Source organism: Erythrolamprus reginae, chromosome 3 (genome assembly GCF_031021105.1).
Source record: "Erythrolamprus reginae isolate rEryReg1 chromosome 3, rEryReg1.hap1, whole genome shotgun sequence".
In the NCBI taxonomy this organism is placed as follows: domain Eukaryota; kingdom Metazoa; phylum Chordata; class Lepidosauria; order Squamata; family Dipsadidae; genus Erythrolamprus; species Erythrolamprus reginae.
In genome coordinates this window covers 97,030,899-97,054,116 of record NC_091952.1, presented here as the reverse complement: position 1 = coordinate 97,054,116, position 23,218 = coordinate 97,030,899, and the positions used below count along the sequence as shown (strand labels likewise).

Here is a 23,218-nt window from a genome sequence, read left to right as displayed (position 1 = left end):
GTTTTTTTAATCATTGTTGTTAGCCACCCCGAGTCTGCGGAGAGGGGCGGCATACAAATCCAATTAATAATAATAATAATAATAATAATCATCATCATCATCATCTTCATAGTGTTTAGAAGTGCTTTACATTTCTCTAAATCAGAGGTTCGGTTGGCTGGGAAATTCTGGGAGCTGAAGTTCACAAGTCTTAAAATTTATTTATTTATTTATTCAACTTCTATTCTGCCCAATCCTGAAGGACTCAGGGCAGCTTACAACAATTGCCAAGGTTGGATACTCCTGCTCCAAATTTTATCTGTTTAGTGGCTTGCCAAATGGACAGGGTCATTGTGCATCTTGGAGGGTACCTAAAACACGGAGGGACTTATTTATCCCAAGCCATCCAGTCAAGTGCAGTGATTTTTAACCAGTTCATAATTTTGTGCAGTGGATGATGTGTGGGATTCCCCCTCCTTCTTATTTAAAATCTGAAGTGCAGATGTCACATCAACACTCTGCAGTCTGCATTGGTTGCTGATCAGTTTCCGGTCACAATTCAAAGTGTTGGTTATGACCTATAAAGCCCTTCATGGCACCGGACCAGATTATCCCCGGGACCGCCTTCTGCCGCACGAATCCCAGCGACCAGTTAGGTCCCACAGAGTGGGCCTTCTCCGGGTCCTGTCAACTAAACAATGTCGTTTGGCGGGACTCAGGGGAAGAGCCTTCTCTGTGGCGGCCCCGGCCCTCTGAAACCAACTCCCCCCAGAGATTAGAATAGCCCCCACCCTTCTTGCCTTTCGTAAGCTCCTTAAAACCCACCTCTGCCGTCAGGCATGGGGGAACTGAGATATTCTTTCCCCCTAGGCTTTTACAATTTATGTATGGTATGTTTGTTTGTATGATTGGTTTTTAAAATAAGGGCTTTTAGCTGTTTTAGTATTGGATTGTCGCATGTTGTTTTTACCACTGTTGTTAGCCGCCCCGAGTCTTCGGAGAGGGGCGGCATACAAATCCAATAAATAAATAAATAAAGAAGAAGCAGGGAGAGGAAATCTACACTCTTTAGCAGAAATTCTGTTGAGGAAGGCAAGCACACTGTGTCTATGGAACAAGCAGCCTGTTCTTATTCCTTGGGGATAACAATGTAAGCAAACTTTTTTGCCATGGGAAGAATCTCCTAAATGATTACTTTCAGAATTATGTGGAAGACTGAAAATAAAACAGGACAATTGCTAATAGTCTCCAGTATAATAATAGGCTAATTTTTAAAAAAACACACATTTTTTTAATCCCTTCAAGTCAGTCTTGGTTTATTTTAGATTTTTAAAATCCTGCAATAATGATGATGATGATGAAGTAGAAGTAACAGTCTAAATAGAAGTAGTAGTTGTAGTCAAGATGGCGAACAAACCTAATACCCCACAACAACAACAACCCTCTGGTGTGAGTTAGGCTGGCCCAAAATAACCCAATTGACTTTGTGTCTAAAACAGGGCTAGAATTTACTGTCTCCCAATTTCTAGCCTGGTGCTTTAACCCCTAAAGCAAGCAAGCTGTTTGGTTTTTCTTGATGTTAATAGCCACACATGGCATACTCTTCCTCAGAAATCAAAGAACTTATCAATAAACCGTAGCTGTTCAGCGACTAATTTGTCACCCTAACTTAACCTCGCAACTCAGTGATGGTGAACCTTTTTTGGTTCGTGTGTGCATGTGTTAGGATGTGTGCACATGCCCACATCCATTCCCTATCCCAACGCATGCGCAACCCCCATCCCTGTGCATGCACACAGGCCTCACTGAAGGCTGGGACAGTGAAAAAATGGGCAAACTGGAAGTTTGGAAAAATGGACTTCCGGTTTGCCCGTTGGGCTGTTTTTCACACTCTGGGGCTTCAGGAAGCTTCCCTGAAGTCCCGGAGTGCAAAAAACCGCCCAACGGGCAAACTGGAAGTTCAATAAACAGACTTCCAATTTGCCCATTGTGCTGTTTTTTTTGCACTCCGGGGCTTCAGGGAAGCTTCCCTAAAGCCCCCAGAGAAAGAAATGACTTTTCCCAAGGCCAAAAATCAGCTGGCTGGTGCACACATATGTGCTGGAGCAGATATAGGGCAATGCCTTGATGCCCTCTGATATGGCTCCATGTGCCACCTGTGGCATGCGTGCCATAGGTTTGCCATCACGATCCTAACTGGTACAGTTAGTTTAGAAAAAGAAAAAAAATAACATTTGTCAAACTAATAACAAACTCAGGATTGTGTGGCTTGCTTCAAGATGCAAGCTGATCGATGGATAGTGATGATGGTTCAGTTGTAGCAGCATCCTATCACCCATGATTTCCTATATCCAGATATGAAGTGGCACTGGACAAGGATGAGCAGAGTGCTGGTCTAGTTGGGTAATGAAAAAAAGGCTGAAATTTGAATGATGACCAATGTCAGAGAATTCCATAATCAAATACAGTGTTCCCTCGATTTTTGCGGGGGATGGGTTCTGAGACCACCCGCGAAAGTCGAATTTTCGCGAAGTAGAGATGCGGAAGAAAATGCACCATTTTTGGCTATGGACAGTATCACAAGCCATCCCTTAACACTTTAAACCCCTAAATTACCATTTCCCATTCCCTTAACAACCATTTACTCACCATTATTACTGGTACTCACCATTGAATAAGACACTTGGTGATCCTGATATTTATAAACATAATTATTTATTAACAATAATTATTTTTTTTGTTATTTATTGGCAAAAAATATTAGTTTGGTGATGACGAATGACGTCATCAGGTGGGAAAAACCGTGGTATAGGAAAAAAACCGCAAAGTATTTTTTAATTAATATTTTTTGAAAAACTGTAGTATAGGCTATTCGAGAAGTTCGAACCTGCAAAAATCGAGGGAACACTGTATTTACTAATTTATCAGATTGCTACACTTGAAAGAGGAATATCACAGGGCATATGATGAGCTGAAATCCCTCTCTTTATTGATATAAAATCATGTGTTCATTGCCAAAAAAAGAAGTTAATTCATAGAGAATAAGTTGCTGAGATTGCATTTTCATAATTCTTGGCCGTGTCCTCTCTACATGTACTCAGTTTTTGCTTTTCCTTTGGTAGGACTTTGTTATAGAGGTTGCTCAGTCTGGGGAGGTGTGTTTTGTTTCTTAAGAATTCCATATTCTATTGTTTACGCAATTGGCTTCAAAAATATGCTTAGCTTTAATCTTCAGATTCTAAGATTTGTTAACAGAGAACCTGAATTTTCCTGTGTTTGCCAATATATTGTTGACAGGACCAAGTAGAGGGCAGGACTGGACTGGTAGGAAGGAGTAACACTATAGCAATCAAGTAGAAAAATGGAGAGTTCTTGGTTTATAGGTGTGGTTTGATGTTATTATACTCAAGTGATTTTCTTTACACTAATTGTAACAGATTTGCTACTGTTTCCCAGAGCTGTAGTATATCTTACTCAAGATCTTACTTTCAAACTCAGCTATTATTTTTGTAAATGCAGGTTGTTACATATTATTTGAACCTAAGATTCGTGGCATTATGTCTTTCTGATCATATCTTCATTACAACCCAAGAAGAGTGGAAAAGGACTATTTTACTCTGATTAGTACATAGAACATGCATTATAAATTATTCTTAGTGATGTCCATGAGTGTATGTACTTAAGAACTGAACCCTAACCCCAACCCTAATTATTTCCTGAGTATACTGTATAGGATTTTTTAAACAAAACAAAACAAAGGTACACAATAAAAATGATTTCTTATGATTTCTTGTTGAAGTTTGGGCAGATTCCATCCATTCAAAAAAAAAATTGAAAGTACATTTGATATTTGCAAATATTTCCTGTAATATTCTGCAAATGCTTTTTTTTAGAAAAGAAATATGAACTGGAGCTTTTCTTTTTGGCATTATTCCCAGTCCCTCTTCATTGTTTTATCAACGGCTCTGTACTGAGGGACCATGGAGGTGCTTTTAGCTGGGTTAAAAAAATGGCATTTTGTAATTTCAGCTTGAATATGATTGACCAATTAGATAAAAAGAAACATTTCCTACCACACATCATCTTCTAAAAAGTTATGGAGATACAGTGATACCTTGTCTTACAAACTTAATTGGTTCTGGGACGAGGTTCTTAAAGTGAAAGGTTTGTAAGATGAAACAATGTTTCCCATAGGAATCAATGGAAAAGCGATTAATGCGTGCAAGCCCAAAATTCCCCTTTTGCCAGCCAAAGCGCCCGTTTTTGCACTGCTGGGATTCCCCTGAGGCTCCCCTCCATGGGAAACCCCACCTCCGGACCTCTGTGTTTTTGCGATGCTGCGATTTCACTGAGACTCCCCTCGCTGGGAAACCCCACCTCCGGACTTCTGTTGCCAGCAAAGTGCCCGTTTTTGCGCTGCTGGGATTCCCCTGCAGTATCACAAAAACACTGGTCTGGAGGGTGGGGTTTCCCATGGATGGGAGCCTCAGGGGAATCCCAGCAGCGCAAAAATGGGTGCTTCGCTGGCAACGGAAGTCCGGAGGCGGGGCATCCCAGCGGCAGCAGTGGGTTTGTAAGGTGAAAATAGTTTGTAAGAAGAGGCAAAAAAACCTTAAACCCCGGGTTTGTATCTCGAAAAGTTTGTATGACGAGGCGTTTGTAAGATGAGGTATCACTGTACTAGTCAGTCTCACTGAAGTATTTTATTTTGGTTTCCTATCATTCTGAATGTGTCTCTCCTATGAAATTTGAGCTACTATTAAATAAGAGTTTTGTCCAATGAGATTGAAGGCAGATATATCCCTATAGATAGCTGGTCTTTTTTCTTTTGTTGAATAAAGAATATGTGTGTTATCATGCATTCTCAAAATGTAGCTGTATCGTGTATTATATAGAAATAAAATGTTTTATTCCTGTATGAAAAATGCAGGAAGTGGAAGAAAATATCCCACTTCTCTGGCTAGCTTATGCTGCATGTACACAGAGCTATACTTTGGGCAACATATGCTCCCTAGGCATGTCCATATTTCTCCAACACTACGCGGACTAGATTGGTTTCTGATTGGTTTCCGGATACAATTGAAAGTGTTGGTAATGACCTATAAAGCACTACATGGCATCGGGCCAGATTACTTGCAGGATCGCCTTCTGCCGTATAAGTCCCAGTGACCAGAGTTGGCCTTCTCCAGGTCCCCTCAGCCAGACAATGTCGCTTGGTGGGGCCTAGGGGAAGAGCCTTCTCTGAGGGGGCCCCAGCCCTCTGGAATCAGCTCCCCCTGGAGATTCGCACTGTTCCCCACCCTCCTTGCCTTCCGTAAGAGTCTTAAGACTCAACTATGTTGCCAGGTTTGAGGCAATTAGATCTCAGCCCCCTGGCTAACGAAATGAGATATATGTTGTATGATTGAACTGGTCTGATTGTTTTTAAATATTGGATTTTTAGATTGTAATTTTAAATTTAATTAGATTTACTGTTGTACTGTATTGTTATAATGATATGGTGTGAGCTGCCCTGAGTCCTCGGAGAAGGGCAGCATACAAATCTAATAAATAAATACATAATAATAAACATATAGCTGCTAGAAACGTTGATTTATTGGTATTAATGTGAATAGCATTTCTGAGCAAAAAGGTAATAGTTAACCAGAAATGTAAAAGCATAAGGAAGCAAAACTTTATTCTAACTACATTTTTTTTTGTCTTTCCCCCTCTTCTAGAATGCAATTCTCAAGTCCAGGATGAATGAGTGCTACTATGATAAACGCATGGACTTCTTTTATAATAGGAGTAATGCTGATACGGCAGACGAGTGGTCAGGGACGACTCTTGTGATTGTTTTATGCTTTGGCACTTTTTTTTGTTTCTTTATTTTCCTTTCAAACTCATTGGTCATTGCTGCTGTGGTAAAAAACAAGAAGTTCCACTACCCCTTTTATTATTTGTTAGCCAACCTCGCTGCTGCAGATTTTTTTGCAGGCATCGCTTATGTGTTTTTGATGTTCAACACTGGCCCGGTGTCAAGAACATTAAGTGTAAATAGATGGTTTTTGCGCCAGGGACTTTTGGACACAAGTTTGACGGCTTCTCTGGCCAACTTACTGGTAATTGCTGTTGAGCGGCACCTATCTATTGTGAAGATGAGGGTTCACAGTAATCTCACAAAGAAGAGGGTCACATTTTTTATATTGTTGATCTGGGCCATAGCAATTTTCATGGGCGCGGTGCCCACATTGGGCTGGAACTGCCTGTGCGACATTTCTACCTGCTCTTCTTTAGCTCCTATTTATAGCAGGAGTTATTTGATATTTTGGACGGTTTCCAATCTGGGAGTTTTCTTCATCATGGTTGTTGTATACATAAGAATCTACATGTATGTCCAGAGGAAAACAGATGTTTTGTCTCCGCATACTAGTGGATCCATCAGCCGCAGGAAAACGCCAATGAAACTTATGAAGACCGTCATGGCAGTCTTAGGTAAGATACAGTGAGCTGTGCTGTTATCATCAAGTTTTAAAAGAGTTTTGTCTGCACCTGGATATCTAAATATCTAAATATCTAAATATCTAAATATCTAAATATATATACAGTGGTACCGCTACTTAAGAACTTAATTTGTTCCGTGACCAGGTTCTTAAGTAGAAAAGTTTGTAATTTTTCCCACAGGAATCAATGTAAAAGCAAATAATGCCTGCAAACCCATTAGGAAAGAAATAAAAGCTCAGAATTTGGGTGGGAGGAGGAGGAGAAAGAAGAGGAGGACAGTCGCTATCGAAGGAAGAAGGTGAGGTGGGAGGAATCAAAATCCAAAACTTTAAAGATTAAGAAAAAAAGAGGGACTCTGAGGCGGCAAGGAGGAGCATGCGCCTCCCATACACCCAGCGCGAGGCTGCCTCCCATACACTGTGCCAGAGAGAGAAACCCAGGTGGGTGAGAGGGGGGAACCTCCTGTTCATTTGACTGAAAGGTGGCTGCTGATGCTGCTACCTGCTTCCTCTTCCTTCCCATGCTGAATGGCTCTCCTCTTCTCTCACTCGCTTGCTTTATAGCTGGCACCTTTCCTTCACTGTGGTGATTCCTCAATTTGACTGAAGCCGAGTTGATCCGGCCAGGCAGAAATGCCCCCTTTTGCCTTTCTGCATCCAGATGCTCCGGGAGGCAACCTCACGCCGGGTGTATGGGAGGCAGTGCGAGGGAGTCACCACAGCGAAATGGTTTATTCCCTCTCCAAGCAGCCAGAGAAAGGAAAATACTTCGTTCGCTCTGGGCTGCCCAGAATGAAGGGAGTGTTTCTTTTCTCTGGGCGCTGGCAGAGGTTTATTCCCTCTCCAAGTCCCCAGAGAAAGGGAAATGCTTCGTTTGCTCTGGACTGCCAAAGCCTCTTAAGCACCACCGAAAGACTCCTCTGGCAGCCCAGAAAAGCCCAAGATGGCTGGGATTATTTATGGTGTCTTAAAGGTTAAGATGCTGAGGATGTTAGCTGGAATGCCAGCAGCCCAGGTTTGAGACTCAAGCACCATGTGACACGGTGAGCTCCTATCCTCGCCCCAGCTCCTGCCAACCTAGCAGTTTGAAAGCATGCAAATGCAAATAGATAAATATGTACCACTTTGGTGGGAATGTAACAGCACTTAGTGAGGTCATGCTGGCCATATGACTACGGAAATGTTGTCAGACAGCACTGACTCAATGGCCTTGAAATGGAGATGAGCACCGCGCCTATATTCGGCAATGATTAGTGGAGTAAAATCCACAGGGACCAGAAAAGCCCGTGATGATCAGGATTGAAGGGGGAATGGCAGGAAACTGGTTGGGCCTTCATGCTGCTCTCAAATTTCCTGGAAATTTTTTCCGGGCTCAGATTCTTAAGTAGAAAATGGTTCTTAAGAAGAGGCCAAAAAAAACCCATTGAACACCCGGTTCATATCTAGAAAAGTTTTTAAGTTGAAGCGTTATTAAGTAGATGTACCATTACATGTATGTATGTATGTATGTATGTATCTATCTATCTATCTATCTATCTATCTATCTATCTATCATAATAATAATAATAATAATTATTAGATTTGTATGCCGCTGAATCTTCGCAGAGGGGCGGCATACAAATCTAATAAATTATTGTTGTTATTATTATTATTATTATTATTATAGATAATAATAATAATAATAATAATAATAATAATAATAATAATTTATTAGATTTGTATGCCAATGAGTCTTTGGAGAGGGGCGGCATACAAATCTAATAAATTATTATCTATCTATCTATCTATCTGTCTGTCTGTCTGTCTGTCTGTCTGTCTGTCTGTCTGTCTATCTGTCTATCTATCTATCTATCTTACTCCACCCTCCAAGCAGTGTTCCCTCTAATTTTTTGGGGGGTGGGCGGAAAAGTATAGTGTCTGAGCGGCAGTTCCTTTGGGACTGGGCGGCACTCTTTCCCTCTCACTCTTTCCCTCTCGGCTTCTGGGCAGGTTTGGAAAACTCTGAGTTGATGATGATTTTTAAGTCAGCGATTGCTCACTGCTCAGCTTAGAGGGAACTATGCCTCCAAGTAATTAGGACTCAACCTGCATACTTCTGATGCATTGCACAATCTCTGTCCCACTTTTCAGAAAAATATACCCCACTTATTTACATATAGTTATTGTGTAATGTGGGGGGAGGGAGCTATGTAGCTGCTGATTCAATACTAAAGCTTGAATTCCTTCTCTTTAGAGTTTTAATGCATGGATTGTTTTATTAGTGAAAAACATTCCAATTGCAGATAAGAAACTGATTCACTTCAGAGTCATCTAATTTCCCAGGTTGGTGTTTAGTGCAGAAAGAGAAGGCTCCCCTCAAGTGACTAATTTAGATGGGAGTTTCAGAATTCACTCTTTGTGAGCTTCTCTATATTTATGATAATAGCTTCATTTGGTCCCCTTCCTATCCATGCAAGTAATGGGGCACTTGCTTAAGGGAACAGCAATAATTATGAAATACACTTGGCATGTGGGAATTGCAGCAAACAAGTAAAGCACTGAACATAGGATATTTTTCAAAGATGCTGTATTGGTTAAAAGATAGAATACATCAAAGGACAACAAATATCAAAAGGCAACAATTGAGTCTGTTAATAAGTAACAGGAGCACTGAAATGAAAAAATGGGGAAGAGTTTGGTTTGAATTTGATAGTTATCCCATACCTGTCTAATTTAGAAGAGGATTGGTATATGCTATACTTCAGGCATAAATAAGTCATCTTTACTTTTTTATAATTTAATTAATTAGTTAACAAAACTTTTAGAACACCTTTGTTAGTTACTTGATTGTCTAATATGGATTCTTAAAAATTCAGATAGCTGGGTGTTCTACAAAACATTCTAGTTACTTACTTACTTACTTACTTACTTACTTACTTACTTACTTACTTACTTACTTACCTACTTACTTATTTACTTATTTACTTATTTATTAGTGGGATTTACAGTGGCACCCCTACCTTTCTTAAGTAGAAGCAATTTTTCCCATAGGAATCAATATGCTGATGATACCCAGCTTTACATCTCCACCCCATGTCCAGTCAACGAAGCGATGGAAGTGATGTGCCGGTGCCTGGAGGCTGTTGGGGCCTGGATGGGTGCCAACAGACTCAAACTCAACCCGGATAAGACGGAGTGGCTGTGGGTTTTGCCTCCCAAGGACAATCCCATCTGTCCGTCCATTACCCTGGGGGGGGGAAACTATTGACCCCCTCAGAGAGGGTCCGCAACTTGGGCGTCCTCCTCGATCCACAGCTCACATTAGAGAACCATCTTTCAGCTGTGGCGAGGGGGGCGTTTGCCCAGGTTCGCCTGGTGCACCAGTTGCGGCCCTATCTGGACCGGCCCTCATCACCTCGAGGTTCGACTACTGTAATGCTCTCTACATGGGGCTACCTTTGAAAAGTGTTCGGAAACTCCAGATCGTGCAGAATGCAGCTGCGAGAGCAGTCATGGGCTTACCTAGGTATGCCCATGTTTCACCATCACTCCGCAGTCTGCATTGGCTGCCGATCAATTTCTGGTCACAATTCAAAGTGTTGGTTATGACCTTTAAAGCCCTTCATGGCACTGGACCAGAATATCTCCGGGACCGCCTCCTGCCGCATGAATCCCAGCGACCGATTAGGTCCCACAGAGTGGGCCTTCTCCGGGTCCCGTCAACTAAACAATGTCGGTTGGCGGGCCCCAGGGGAAGAGCCTTCTCTGTGGCGGCACCGGCCCTCTGGAACCAATTCCCCCCAGAGATTAGAACTGCCCCTACTCTTCCTGCCTTCCGTAAACTCCTTAAAACCCACCTTTGCCGTCAGGCATGGGGGAATTGAAACACCTCCCCTGGGCTTGTTCAATTTTTATGCATGGTATGCTTGTGTGTGTGTCTGTTAGTATATGGGGTTCTTTTAAATCTTTAAATATTTTAAAGCTATCTGAATTATTTATGATTTGTCATATCCTGTTGTGAGCCGCCCCGAGTCTTTGGAGAAGGGCGGCATACAAATCTAAATAATAAAATAAATAAAATAAATAAATAAAAGCAAATAATGCGTGCAAACCCATTAGGGAAAAAAAATAAAAGCTCAGAATTTGGGTGGGAGGAGGAGGAGGAAGAAGAGGAGGAGGACAGTCGCTGCCGAAAGAAGAAGGTGAGGTGAGGGGAATTTAAAAAATCCAAAACTTTAAGGCTTAAAAAAAAAAGAGGGACTCTGAGACAGCGAGGAGGAGCACATGCCTCCCATACATCCGGCGTGAGGCTGCCTCCCATACACTGGCTGCTGCTGCTGCTGCTACCTGCTGCCTCTTCCTTCCCATGCTGAAGGGCTCCCCTCTCTTCTCACTCGCTCGCATTGTAGCCAGCGCCTTTCCTTTGCTCTTGTGACTCATCAGCTGCTTGGAGCGAAGGGACCATTTCATTTCTCTGGGCACTGGCAGAGGTTTATTCCCTGTCCAAGCGCCCAGAGAAAGGAAACTGCTTCGTTCACTCTGGACTGCCAAAGCCTCCTTAAGTGCCACCGAAAGGCTCCTCTGGCAGCCCGAGATGGCCGGGATTAAAGGGGGAATGGCAGGAAACTGGCCGGGCCTTCGTGCCACTCTCAAATTTTCTGGGGAATTTTCCGAGCTCGGGTTCTTAAGTAGAAAATGGTTCTTAAGTAGAGGCAAAGAAATCTTGAACACCTGGTTCTTATCTAGAAAAGTTCTTAAGTAGAGGTGTTCTTAAGTAGAGGTACCACTTATATGCTGCCCAATTCCAAATGGACTCTGGGCAACTTACAGTATTAAATAATATAAATATAGCTACAATCATAAACAAATGTAATAACACTATAAAAATACATTAATACCGCTACAAACCATACATACTCTCAATCATTTATGGCCATATCAAGGTGACAACTTAATGGCCCCTGGCCTGCCAGAAAAGCCAGGTTTTAACTTTCCGAAAGAATGGCAGGGCATGGATAGTCTCCAGTGGCAGTTGGTTCCAAAGCATCAGAGCTGCCACAGAGAAGGCCCTTTCCCGCAGTCCTGCCAACCAATATTGTTTGGTAGACGGGATCTGGAGAAGGCCAACTCTGTGGATCCTTATTGGTCACAGGGAAGTATGAGGTAACAGGTGGTCCTATAAGTAGTCTGGTCCTAAGCCAGGTAGGGTTTTAAAGGTAGTAAGAAACACCTTGAATTGTGTCGCAAGACTCACTGATAGCCAATACTCCAACTCACAGAGAATTGGAGTAATATGTGTGTACCTTGGTACTTTAGTTCAGATACTGGCATGATCTGAGAGCAAAAATTGTAGAGGGCTTAGGGAATTTGTACCCTTTAAAATCACTTGTCTTCTGAGATATTTATTTTAACAATCTGGATTCCATTTTTCAACATTCCCAATTATGACTCAATTTAGCATATTAAGGATGTTAGATTAGGAAAGGCTAATAAAAAGTGTTACTTTCCTTACTTAGCTTGTGTCATATTTCCTAACTGTTAGCAACTTAATTAGGATTCCTTTCTTATGTAAGATACTTTCACAAAGATAATTTCTTCCCCCAAATTCAATGTCACCTGATAGGAAAGTTGTAATGTTACAAAGAAGCATCTTGGACTCAAGCTGTTGAGCAGATGTTCGGAAGAGATGAAGTGGCCTTGAGAAGCTTGTGGGTGGCTGCTTGCACGCTTTTTACTTTTGATCATAAGCTGAATACCTTCTTTCATAATTATGAATAGGCCACTTTAATCTACTTTGAGTTGCCTTCTTAACAAAAGATAACAAAAGAAAGCAATGCTCTGTCTTGCTGGGGACACCCATATTTTAACACTGTGAGATAGCCATAACATGCAAACGGCAAGTTTAACATTCTTATCTGAGCTAGACTCAAGGACATAGTCTGGTAAGTGAATTCAGCCTGGCAAATGGCTTGCTTCTCATTAGAATTTAGAGGGATGTGGGGGATATAACCTAAATAAAAAGTGGTATCCTTAATAATAAATATCAATAATAGTCCAATTCAAGATAAAGAGTTCTGCATCTAGAGTGCAGTCTTCTATTGTTAAAAAAACCATAACTGTTTTACTTACATGAACTTTTTCACATTTCTGTTTGATTTTATTTAGCAAATAGAAAACTATGGTCCATTTCTGAAATTAGAACGTAACATTTGGCAGGTGCTTGAAATCAGCGCTAAGCCGAGTAAATCAACAATATCACTGTTATATTTTGTATATTTATAAATTGTTGGGTGTTAATGTAATCTCTTACCCTAAGCAATAAATTATGCTTAATTATAGTGGTAATGCTCTGTGATGTGAAACTTCTTCCAGACATTTTCCTTCTTCTTTAGGTGGTTATACGTTTCCTCTTCTTTTCATTTCCTATCAGGGCATCTGAGATAGATGCTATTGGATGACTCAACCAAAAGAGTCTCTCTAAAATTAGTGATAGATCAAACATAAAGCTTTCATAGCGAAGATTAAATTAAACTGTAGTTCTCAAAAGCTTGCAGAATTTCCCAGTAGTAGTTGGTTGAAATCCAAAATATCAGCATTGCATTTCCATTACTTTATGTAAAGCCAAAGCAAATACACATATTGCTGTATTTATAAAAGGAAAGCTATTAAATACCACATTTTTGGGGGGTATAAGACGCACCGGAGTGTAAGACACACTTTAGTTTTTGGGGAGAAAAATAAAAAAAAGAATCTGTTTATCAAGTATTCATCTGGCTAGCGTCCTTAGTCTGGTCAGCTTCAGCACATTATTTTATCCCCTGGTTAGGGCTTTAAAAAGACTTTATTTGGAGAGACTTGCAAGCCAGTAAGTGTTGGGAACTTCATTAACACCTGGAAAGAAACATTCGGAGCAAGTAGAGCAATGAAAAAATCCTGCACAGACTTAGGGCTTGGAAAACATTCTTCATAGAGTAAAAATGAAAGAGCTTGCAAGCCAGTAAGAGCTGGGAACATCATTAGGACCTAGTTAGGGCTGGAAAGAAACATTTGATGGGAACTGGAGAAGGCCGACTCTGTGGGACCTAACCGGTCGCTGGGATTCCTGCGGCAGGAGGCGGTCCCAAAAGTAATCTGGTTCAATGCCATGTGGCACTTTATAGGACATAACCAACACTTTGAATTGAGTCCGGAAACCAATTGGCAGCCAATGAAGACCGTGGAGTGTTGGAGAGACATGGCCATGCCTGGGCAGGCCCATGACCACACGTGCGGCTGCATTCCGCACAATTTGCAGTTTCTGAACACTCTTCAAAGGTATCCCCATGTAGAGAGCATTGCAATAGTCGAAACTCAAGGTGATAAGGGCATGAGTGACTGTGAATAAAGACTTCTTGTCCAGATAGGGCCGGAACTGGTGCACCAGGCAAACCTGGGCAAATGCCCTCCTTGCCACATCTGACAGATGATGTTCAAAAGTCAGCTGTGGATCGAGGAGGATGCCCAAGTTGTGGCCTCTCTCTGAGGGGGTCAAAAACTCCCCCCTCAAGGTAATGGATAGACGGATGGAAGTGTCCTTGGGAGGCAGAATCTACAGCCACGCTGTCTTGTCGGGGTTGAGCTTGAGCCTGTTAGCACTCATTCAGACCCTAACAGCCTCCAGACACCGGCACATTACTTCCACTGCTTCACTGAGTGGACACGGGGTGGAGATGTGTAGCTGAGTGTTATCAGCATACTGATGGTAACTTACCCAGCGGTTTCATGTAGATATTAAACAGCAGGGAGAGAGGACCGACCCCTGAGGAACCCCACAAGGGAGGGACCTAGGAATCGACCTCTGACCCCCCACTAACACCAACTGCGACCAACCAAAGAGGTAGAAGAACCATTGTAAAACTGTGCCTCCCACTTCCAACCCCTCCAGCTGGCACAGAAGGATACCGTGGTTGATGGTACTGAAAGCTGCTGAGAGGTCAAGGAGCATCAGGATAGAGGATAAACACCTATCCTTGGTCTACCAGAGATTATCCGTCAGCATAACCAAAGCAGTTTCCATGCTATAGCCGGGCCTGAATCCTGACTGTTGAGGGCCCAGATAATCAGCTTCGACCAAGGACCATTGGAGCTGGAGCAACACCACCTTCTCAACAACCTTCCCAATAAAGGGAAGGTTGTAGATAGGATGATAGTTGTTAAATACAGCTGGATCCAGAGAAGGCTTCTTGAAGAGGGGGCGCACAATTGCCTCCTTGTAGGGAGCCGGAAGGGACTCCTCCATCAACAAAGCATTGACAATCTCCTGAATCCAGTCCTGTATCACCTTCCTGCTGGCCAAAACCAGCCAGGAGGGACACGGGTCCAACAAACAGCTCCCAGCTCCCATGGCCTTGTCCACTTCATCAGGTATTACCAGATCAAACTCCTCACACACAACAGGAGGAGGACAAGCCCCTGTCACCTTGACTGACTCATTGTCAGCCAACACTGCCTTCCAATTGGAGTCAAGATCTGTCCGGATCTGAATGATTATGCCGACATGTTCCATGGACTACCCTGTCTTCCAATTTGTTTTCATGGAAATTTAAGGTACCGGTTATTACCATTAAAGCCCTTCCTGGCTAGGATGGTGGGCACTGTTCCTTGTAGGCTGCGCACGTGCGCGCGCGCTCCAAAATACCGGGTAGCGCGCCCTTTTCCATGGGCGCGCAGTCCCGCGGGGCGGGGGCGGGGAGGCGCCGGCAGCAGAAGGGAAGGGAGCCGCAGTCGCCCCTGCCTCCCCATGTTGCTTCCGGCCCCCTCGGCCTTTCGTCACTGCCCCCCGCCCAATCCGCCCCCTCTGCTCCGCCGCCGCCTCCTACCTTTGGGCGCGGCTCCTCCGCACCCGGAACGCACGCCTTGCCCATCTCAGTCCCTTTGCTGACAGCACTTTCATCCCGGGCTCTCAGCAAGGGGGTTGCAGGTGAGGCGGGGCAGGTTGCGCACGCTCCCTATCTCCATACTGTTGTGGTTCCGTCTGAGGCCCCTCCGGGAACGGCTGACCTTCTGTCGGTTTCCAGCTCAGAGGGAGAGGCTGAGGAACAGGAGGTGCAGACAGACGAGGAGGAGGAATCCCAGGCTGAAGAAGAGGGAGGACAGCTAGAGTCCCACCAGGGGGAGCTCTCCCCAGCAAGCAGCCTGGATTCCTTAGAGGAAAGTGCACAAGCCATAATTGATCTGCGACAACGAAGAGCTACTCAGAGAAGGAATCAATTGGCTAAATACTTTCAGCATTAAAGTGGCAACAGCTGGGTTTGGGTGTGGTGCTCTTGGGAAAGGCTAAAAGGCAGACCCACCCTTCCTGGCTTGTGGAGTTTTATCTTTGAGAGTCGTGGGACCTGACTGTGAACTTTGGCGTCTTGGAATCCTGGTTTGTGCCTTTGACTATTGAAACCTTGGGGGGGGGGTGCCAGCAAGAAGCTTGCTGTATTGACTGGACATCAGGACCCTGCTGTACCGTATTATATCCTGTCTGTTGGGAAAAACAGGTTTTCCTCTGTGCTTATTTTTTCCAGTTATAAAATACTTTTGGCTTTTACCAGAGTGTCTGGCTGTTTTTTCCAGTTGGTGTTGAGGTCTGGGGGAACCCAGACAGAACACATACCAGGCCACTTGGAACATTCAAAATAAGAAAAACTTTCGCCAGCGAAGGCTTTTCTTATTTTGAACGTTCCGAGTTGCCTGGTATGGAGATACGGAGCATGCGCAACTGCGCGCGCGCCCCTGACATTGAATATCACCTTCGCCGGCCTCTGCTGAGAGAACGCCTGCCGGCGAAGGCTTTTCTTATTTTGAATGTTCCGAGTGGCCTGGTATGGAGATAGGGAGCGCGCGCAACGGCGCGCCCCCCCTGACATTGAATATTACCAGCCTCCGCTGAGAAGAACGGAGAGAGAACGAGAGTGAGTGAGAGCAACAGACAGCAAGATAGAGAGAAAGAGAGAGAGAGAGAAAGGGGGAGAGAAAGAGATAGCAAGAGAGAGAACAAGAGAGAGAAAGAGTGTGAGAAAGAAAACAAGAAAGAGTGAGCGAGAGAGAGAAAGCAAGAGAGGGAGAAAGTGAGAAAAAGAAAGAGACCAAGAGGGGGAAAGAGAGAGAAAGAGAAAGAAAGAAAGAGAGAGATGAGAGAAGAAGGAAGAGAGTGAGAGAGAGAGACAGAGAAAGCAAGAGAGAGAGAGAAGAGTGGAAGGAAGAGATAGAGAGAAATGATAGAAAAAAGGGGAGAAAAGAGAAATGAGAAAATGATTGAGGCAGAGAATGACAGGAGAGAGAAAAAGAGAGAGAAGTGACTTGATTTAAAGCATATGGTAAAAGTACTTAAATAATAACAGAGAAAAAAAACCCAGCCCTCACCTGTTTTTATTAATAGTTATGTTTTTGGCTTTGCTGGTTGATTTAGTTTTAATAGTAATGGATTTTGGTTTTTTTAAATTATTAATTTCTTTTAATAAAAGGGATTTTTTTCTTATTTGTTTATTTATTTGTTTATTTATTTGTTTGTTTATTTATTTATTTATTATTCTATGCCGCCCAGTCCCAAAGGGACTGTCGCTCAGACACTATACTTTTCCGCCCACACCGAAAAAAAATTAGAGGGTACATTGATGGTGGGTGGTGGGATGTATTTGAGAATTAACTGGCTTCTAATGCTTCTCTCTGACCCATTTGTTCAGGTAGGTGGGGCATGTTGTGCATCTGGTTAATCTGGTAGAACCCAGGAAATGTACCTTTTCTGCAGCTGCTGTGTCTGCTCTCTGAAGCACCATGCTGCTGGAGGTGGGGATGGCTCTGATCCTATTTACCTTTTGGAAAGGCTTGAAGATCTGGCTGCTTCCCTGAGCATGGGGGTCAGGAAAGTAATTTTGCCCACATTATTAATACAGTATATGTCTGCGGAGATCCTCAATCACCCAGGCCGTGGTTGTCCTAAGGGTGCTTTTCAAAAGGCAACTGGACTTAGAAACATAGAAGACTGACGGCAGAAAAAGACCTCATGGTCCATCTAGTCTGCCCTTATACTATTTCCTGTATTTTATCTTACAATGGATATACGTTTATCCCAGGCATGTTTAAATTCAGTTAAATTCAGTTTAAATTCAGTTACTGTGGATTTACCAACCACGTCTGCTGGAAGTTTGTTCCAAGGATCTACTACTCTTTCAGTAAAATAATATTTTCTCATGTTGCCTTTGATCATTCCCCCAACTAACTTCAGACTTCCTTAGTTTTTTTCTTGAAAATATTTTGCTTCTCATCAACGAAGCTTCAAAACTGCAGAAGCTTCTTGGATGAGAAGTGAAACGTTTTCAAGAAAAAAAACCCTAAGAAAGTACAGTTGTCTTTTTAAAAAGACATCTTTTTAAAAGCACCTTTGGGATTATTGAATTTGGTTTTTTCCAGCAGCCACTTTGGTTTTTTTAGTTTGTCATGATATGTATTTTTCAATTGTGGTTCTAACCTGTATTAGTCGCCCAAAGTCATATTAGTGAGATAGGAACCCAATAATTACACATTGTTAACTTGCCAAATCTAAGCAACTCAAAATCTCAGCTGTGTATGCCATGTTTATGCAGTACACTCACTGCAACAGGTACTACTGTACTTTCAAATCCAATGATATAACACCAGGGAGTCTACTGTCATTTCCAGACAGTGGACAATTCTATCCATATAAAGATTGAACCTCTGCCCCAAATCCAGATCCCTATTTATTAGCAGAACCTCAGTCCTACTCTCTCTAGTCCAGCATAGTATTAAACTTAACTAATGTCCAAAGGTACCAGTTCTTTCTTTGAAGTTGGATGCTAAGGAGCAAGAAATCTTGATATCATCTGCATATTCCAAAACTTTAGATGTTCTCCGCAGTAATTTCATGTGGCACTGAATGTGGATTTATGCTTCTCCTTTTAGTACACAAAGGAAATTAAAATCTTTACAGCTAGATTTGAATAGAGGAAGTGGATCTGTCACTTTGTTTAGGGGCAAAATTGTATATTTTGGCAGGACTCTGACACACATTTTTGAATTTTACCTAAATCCAGAATCCAAATCTGGATCTAGATCCATATATACCGTGTGAACCTGGCAGGTGTAAATGTTTAGTTCTTATCTCTATAGGGGAACATTGTCAATCCATTTTACAGAAGACAACAAAGAGATTTATTTATTTATTGGACTTATATGCCACCCCTCTCCGTGGACATATATTTGGTGGACACCATTTTGGTGTCAAGACTCAATTTGCCATTAATTACTTCAATATTCAGAATTGTGATCAGCCTTTATGGTGAAAGATAACATTCTAAGGCAGTGGTTCTCAATCTTTCTAATGCCGCAACCCCTTAATACACTTCCTCATGTTGTGGTGACCCCCAATCATAGGTCTAGCGCCAATTCGGATTGGAAAAATCTGTTCCAAGGTGCCAGAATAGAAGCTTCAGTTCCTAACATCATGGGAGTTTTGTCTTTTCCTCTGGTCTTAGGCGACCGCCATGAAATGGTCATTCAACCCCCACAAAGGGGTCCTGACCGCCAGGTTGAGAACCACTGTTCCAAGACAATGATGGCAAACCTTTTTTTCCTCGGGTGCTGAAAGAGCATGCATGTGCGCTATCGCGCAGGTGTGAGTGTCCACACTCATAATTCAATGCCTGGGAAAGGCAAAAACAGCTCCCCCTACCTCCCAGAGGCCCTCTGGAGGCCGGAAATAACCTGTTTAGCAACTGGTGGACCCAGTAGGCTCGTGTTTCACCCTCCCCAGACGCCAAAGGCTTCCCTGGAACTGGGGGAGGGTAAAAACACCCTTCCCCCTCCCCCAGGAGGCTCTCTGGAATCCAAAAATATCCTCCCAGAGCCTCTGTGTGAGCCAAAAATCACCTGGCCAGCATACACATGCATGTTGGACCTCGCGTGCCAGCAGATATGGCTCCTCCTGCCACTTGTGGCACCTGTGTCATAGGTTCGCCATCACTGTTCTAAGGCCTTTTTCTCACAGAATTCGTCTGTAAACCTGCACCTCTAGGGCAGGTCTTAATATTGTATATTGTTTTCCAAAGCATAGTAGATATTTAGCAGCCTAAAAGATGAAAAATCTTCAAGCAAGGAGGCCTTGAAATCTGAATAGGATTACACCCGGTCTCTTTATCAGATCTTTTTTATTCTGCAAGCTATGTGTCAAAAGAAATTCCTCAGGCAACTTTATTTGCCTGGCAGGAATATTCATTCAGAAGCTCAGTTGATGAATTCCTGTAGTCATTAGATTGAAGGAGCATTTCAAGGAAAAGATTTACAACCCTAGTTAGGAGTTATAACACTAATTATGAAATTTTGATTTCAAATAAGATCAGTTAGCATTCCTGATCCAGCTTTTAACATACATGGTCAGCATTACAAATGGAAAGAGCATCTGGCACACAACTCTTGCTCTAATAAGTACAGCTAAAAAGAATTAAAGATATCTCAAATTACTTGATGCAAATATGGGCACATATTTGCAATGTTTCAAGTATGTTTCATTGCCTTTGTGTTGGAAAAAAGGGGATTTCTAGTATGAACTACTTGTAAAATAAAGCATCTAGCCAATTTAAACTGATGGAAACATTTTCAGAAATCAGATAAAGGCTCTGTTTGCAGTAAGTTATAATCTGCTCAGGAGAACAGAAGTATTTTCTTTAAGACTGCACGTCATTGCAATTGCTTTTCAGAAGTTTCTAATTCTTTCTCCTATTATGTTTAGAGATAGCAATCTACCTAAATTTTTAAATGGCTGTTTCCACTCCCTGTATCTGCGTATTTTAGTGATTGAAAAATTATTATGCTGCTTTCATTTATCCTAAATTGTCCAATGTCTTATTTTTATTCCCCAAAACTAGTTTTTCATTTCTTAGATATTGATTAGTGGCAATGAGCCAATGGGGAAATTTCTCTATAGCGAATGCTGTAATTCCAGAATTTTAACTATTTGCTAGAGCCTGACAACGTTAGGGAGCCTCTATTGAAAATTATTTTGATCTATTGAAAATTATTTTGAGTCTTTGGACAACTTTTTTTTTTTGAAAAAAAATTATTGGTTTTCAAATATATTTTAAAACAGACAAATAGATAACAACAGACAAAGAGATTGATTGTGTGCTTGTTTTTTTATATTCTGGGGTTGTTTTTTATGAATTTTTTAGCTTAAATTGTAATTGGATTGGTGGGTATTGGATTTGTTATTATGTATTGTTTTTACCTTGTTGTGAGCCGCCCCGGGTTTGCGGAGAGGGGCGGCATATAAATCCAATAAATCTAATCTAATCTAATCTAAGAAAAGACAGACACATTAAACAAAAGCAACTTTTTAAGAAAGAGGGTAGAGGATTGAATAGCCACTATATCAAACTAGCTAGCATGGCTGCCATCATCACTAGGAATACAAGGCATAGATTCTTCAGAATAACAGATTTTGTAGACTAACAGGATTGTATGCTGACAGCTAAGATTCAGTTTGCTGTAAACTAATGTTTGAAGTGACAATTATCTATGAGTGTTTATATTTCTGCACCTGTTCTCCAAGCTCTTGATGCTTAAAACTGTTTTCTTTATTTCTGATCCATTGCTATTTGTTCTCACTTCATCTTGCATAATATTCCCTGCCTGATATATTTGACCTTCACATTCACAGACTAAAAACTATTATCTGGAGCCAGGGAGGGAAACCTGTAAAAAATATATTCTCTGTTTCTTTTTCTTTTTTTTTAAAGAAGACAAGGAGTTTTTATTTTGTCCACATTTTTCATATTCCTTTGAAATAGAAGATTAGAAACCAGAAGTGTATACATTTGCATTCCAAATTTATGCACTCAATTGTTGTTAAGTAACTGCAACAGATACTGTAGTTCATTTAATATTCTCTGCTTTTCTTTAACTAGTTAACCATGATTAGAAAAAAGTGGTTAAAAGAATAACTAAGCAGTCTGTACAAAAACATTTGAATTACGGTCAAAATATGTACAAATTATATATTATACTAGCTGATTACTTGGCATTGCTCGGGTATTTATTTATCCCAATCTTGTATTAGAAAGGAAAAGGAATGAATTATATCTATAGTGTCAAAATAAAGCAATTTTATTTACAGGGTTTTAAAAATATAAAGACTTTGTTCAAATCCCAGCTACAGAACCTGTGGACAGCTTGGGGATTTAAAAGTGCCGCCACGCTGCCTCTGCGACCACCGATTTTACCATTTCGTCAAACTGGACCTGGGACATAAACCCTAAGTTGGCCCATGATGCGTCTCCTCCACCCCTGTTGAAATAGGCTGACTCTCTGGCCTTCATCCCTGTTTCCCATCACTTGGGGTCGCCCCGTCCTTCGTACAATGAGTTGAAGCGAAGGACAATCCTGGAAATACGGGACGAAGCTTTGACGTGGAGGCAGATAATCCGCCTAGGCCACGGCGCACACACTCAAAGGGGTCTGTACTATCCTTGCTCCCTGTACTGGCCACATTCCCTGTACTATCTTGTAGGATCACCCTTCAACTCAGGCCTAAGTCTCCCTCACATAGTAGGCCGATGAAATGAAGGGAGCCTGATAAGGCCAGTACAGGCCCACTACGGCCTAACGCTAAGCTTGGCTCAGTATACAGAACATGGTCGTTGTTCCTAAAGGCTACCCCTAGGGGTGCTAATGGTGTCTTACCCCACAGTATTTGTTGCCAAATAGTAAGTCATATGTGTACCAAATTTGGTTGCAATTGCTTGAGGCGTTCCAGCATTATGCTGGATCATCCATTCATCCATCCAGCCATTTTTAGACAGACAGATAGATGTAGTATGCATTTTATAATATGTACCAAGATAAAACTAAAAAATTAAAATCAGTTATTACTGTCCTAAATTCATGATGTATCAAGCTATAAATGTACAAACTTTTGAATTATACTCTATCAAGTTCTGGTCAATATTTATGCTTTTTCATGTCTCATAGCAGTGTTTCCTGATTTTGGACAATTTCAAATACCTTCAGTCATTGTGCTTATAGGATTTCAGTTCAAAGTATATAGAAGCTGCTGGGTTGGAGAGATTGTTCTAGAAGTGTCTCAGTTTGCAGATTGCTTTTACAAAAGCATCTTGGCTAAAAATTCAAAACAACTTTTTGAAAAGAAAGAATATGGCATTCCAGACAAGCTAGCACAAGACTTTTTGGTTTACTAGTTTGAAGAGTGCTTAGCCCTTGTTGTGACATGCCTATATTTGAGAAGAAATGCTATTATTTCCCCTAGTAGAAGCATATATTGCTTACATTGACAATATACAAATGTTTGAGTGCTTGTTTAAAAATGTACTTTCCAGAAGGTGGAATGAAGGAAGTAATAAATGAAAGCCTTTAAGAGAAAATAAATTTAGGTTGTAAACGCTTTCAAAACACTGGAGTTAATAGTGTAGCAATGTTACGGAATATCTCCCAAGTCTCAAAATCATCCATATTCTAAGAAAGAAACAAAAATTTATTCTGATTTGAAGAAAATAAGACTTGTAGACCAAACATGCTTGCATTTTTAGTATCATATATGAAAGAAATGTGTACCACTTAGAACTATGATGGCGAACCTATGGCACAGGTGGCATGCAGAACCATATTGGAGGGCATGCGAGACATTGCCCTATGTCACCTCCAGCACATATACGCACACTGGCCAGTTGATTTTCATCCTTGAGTAAGGCCGTTTCGCCCTCTGGATGCTTCAGGGAAGCTTC

At 41.8% G+C, this 23,218-nt stretch overlaps 1 protein-coding gene across 3 annotated transcripts in view; it reads left to right on the top strand.

The window, feature by feature from the left end:
* The window catches only part of LPAR3 (lysophosphatidic acid receptor 3), a 76,406-nt gene that overhangs the window by 46,049 nt on the left and 7,139 nt on the right, over positions 1–23,218 (top strand). For all 3 annotated transcript variants that reach the window (XM_070746263.1, XM_070746265.1, XM_070746264.1), the window contains exon 2: positions 5,697–6,453. In XM_070746263.1, coding sequence (XP_070602364.1) covers positions 5,718–6,453 — 736 coding nt within the window. In that variant the 5' untranslated portion in view covers positions 5,697–5,717. The remainder of the gene's footprint in view (positions 1–5,696; positions 6,454–23,218) is intronic.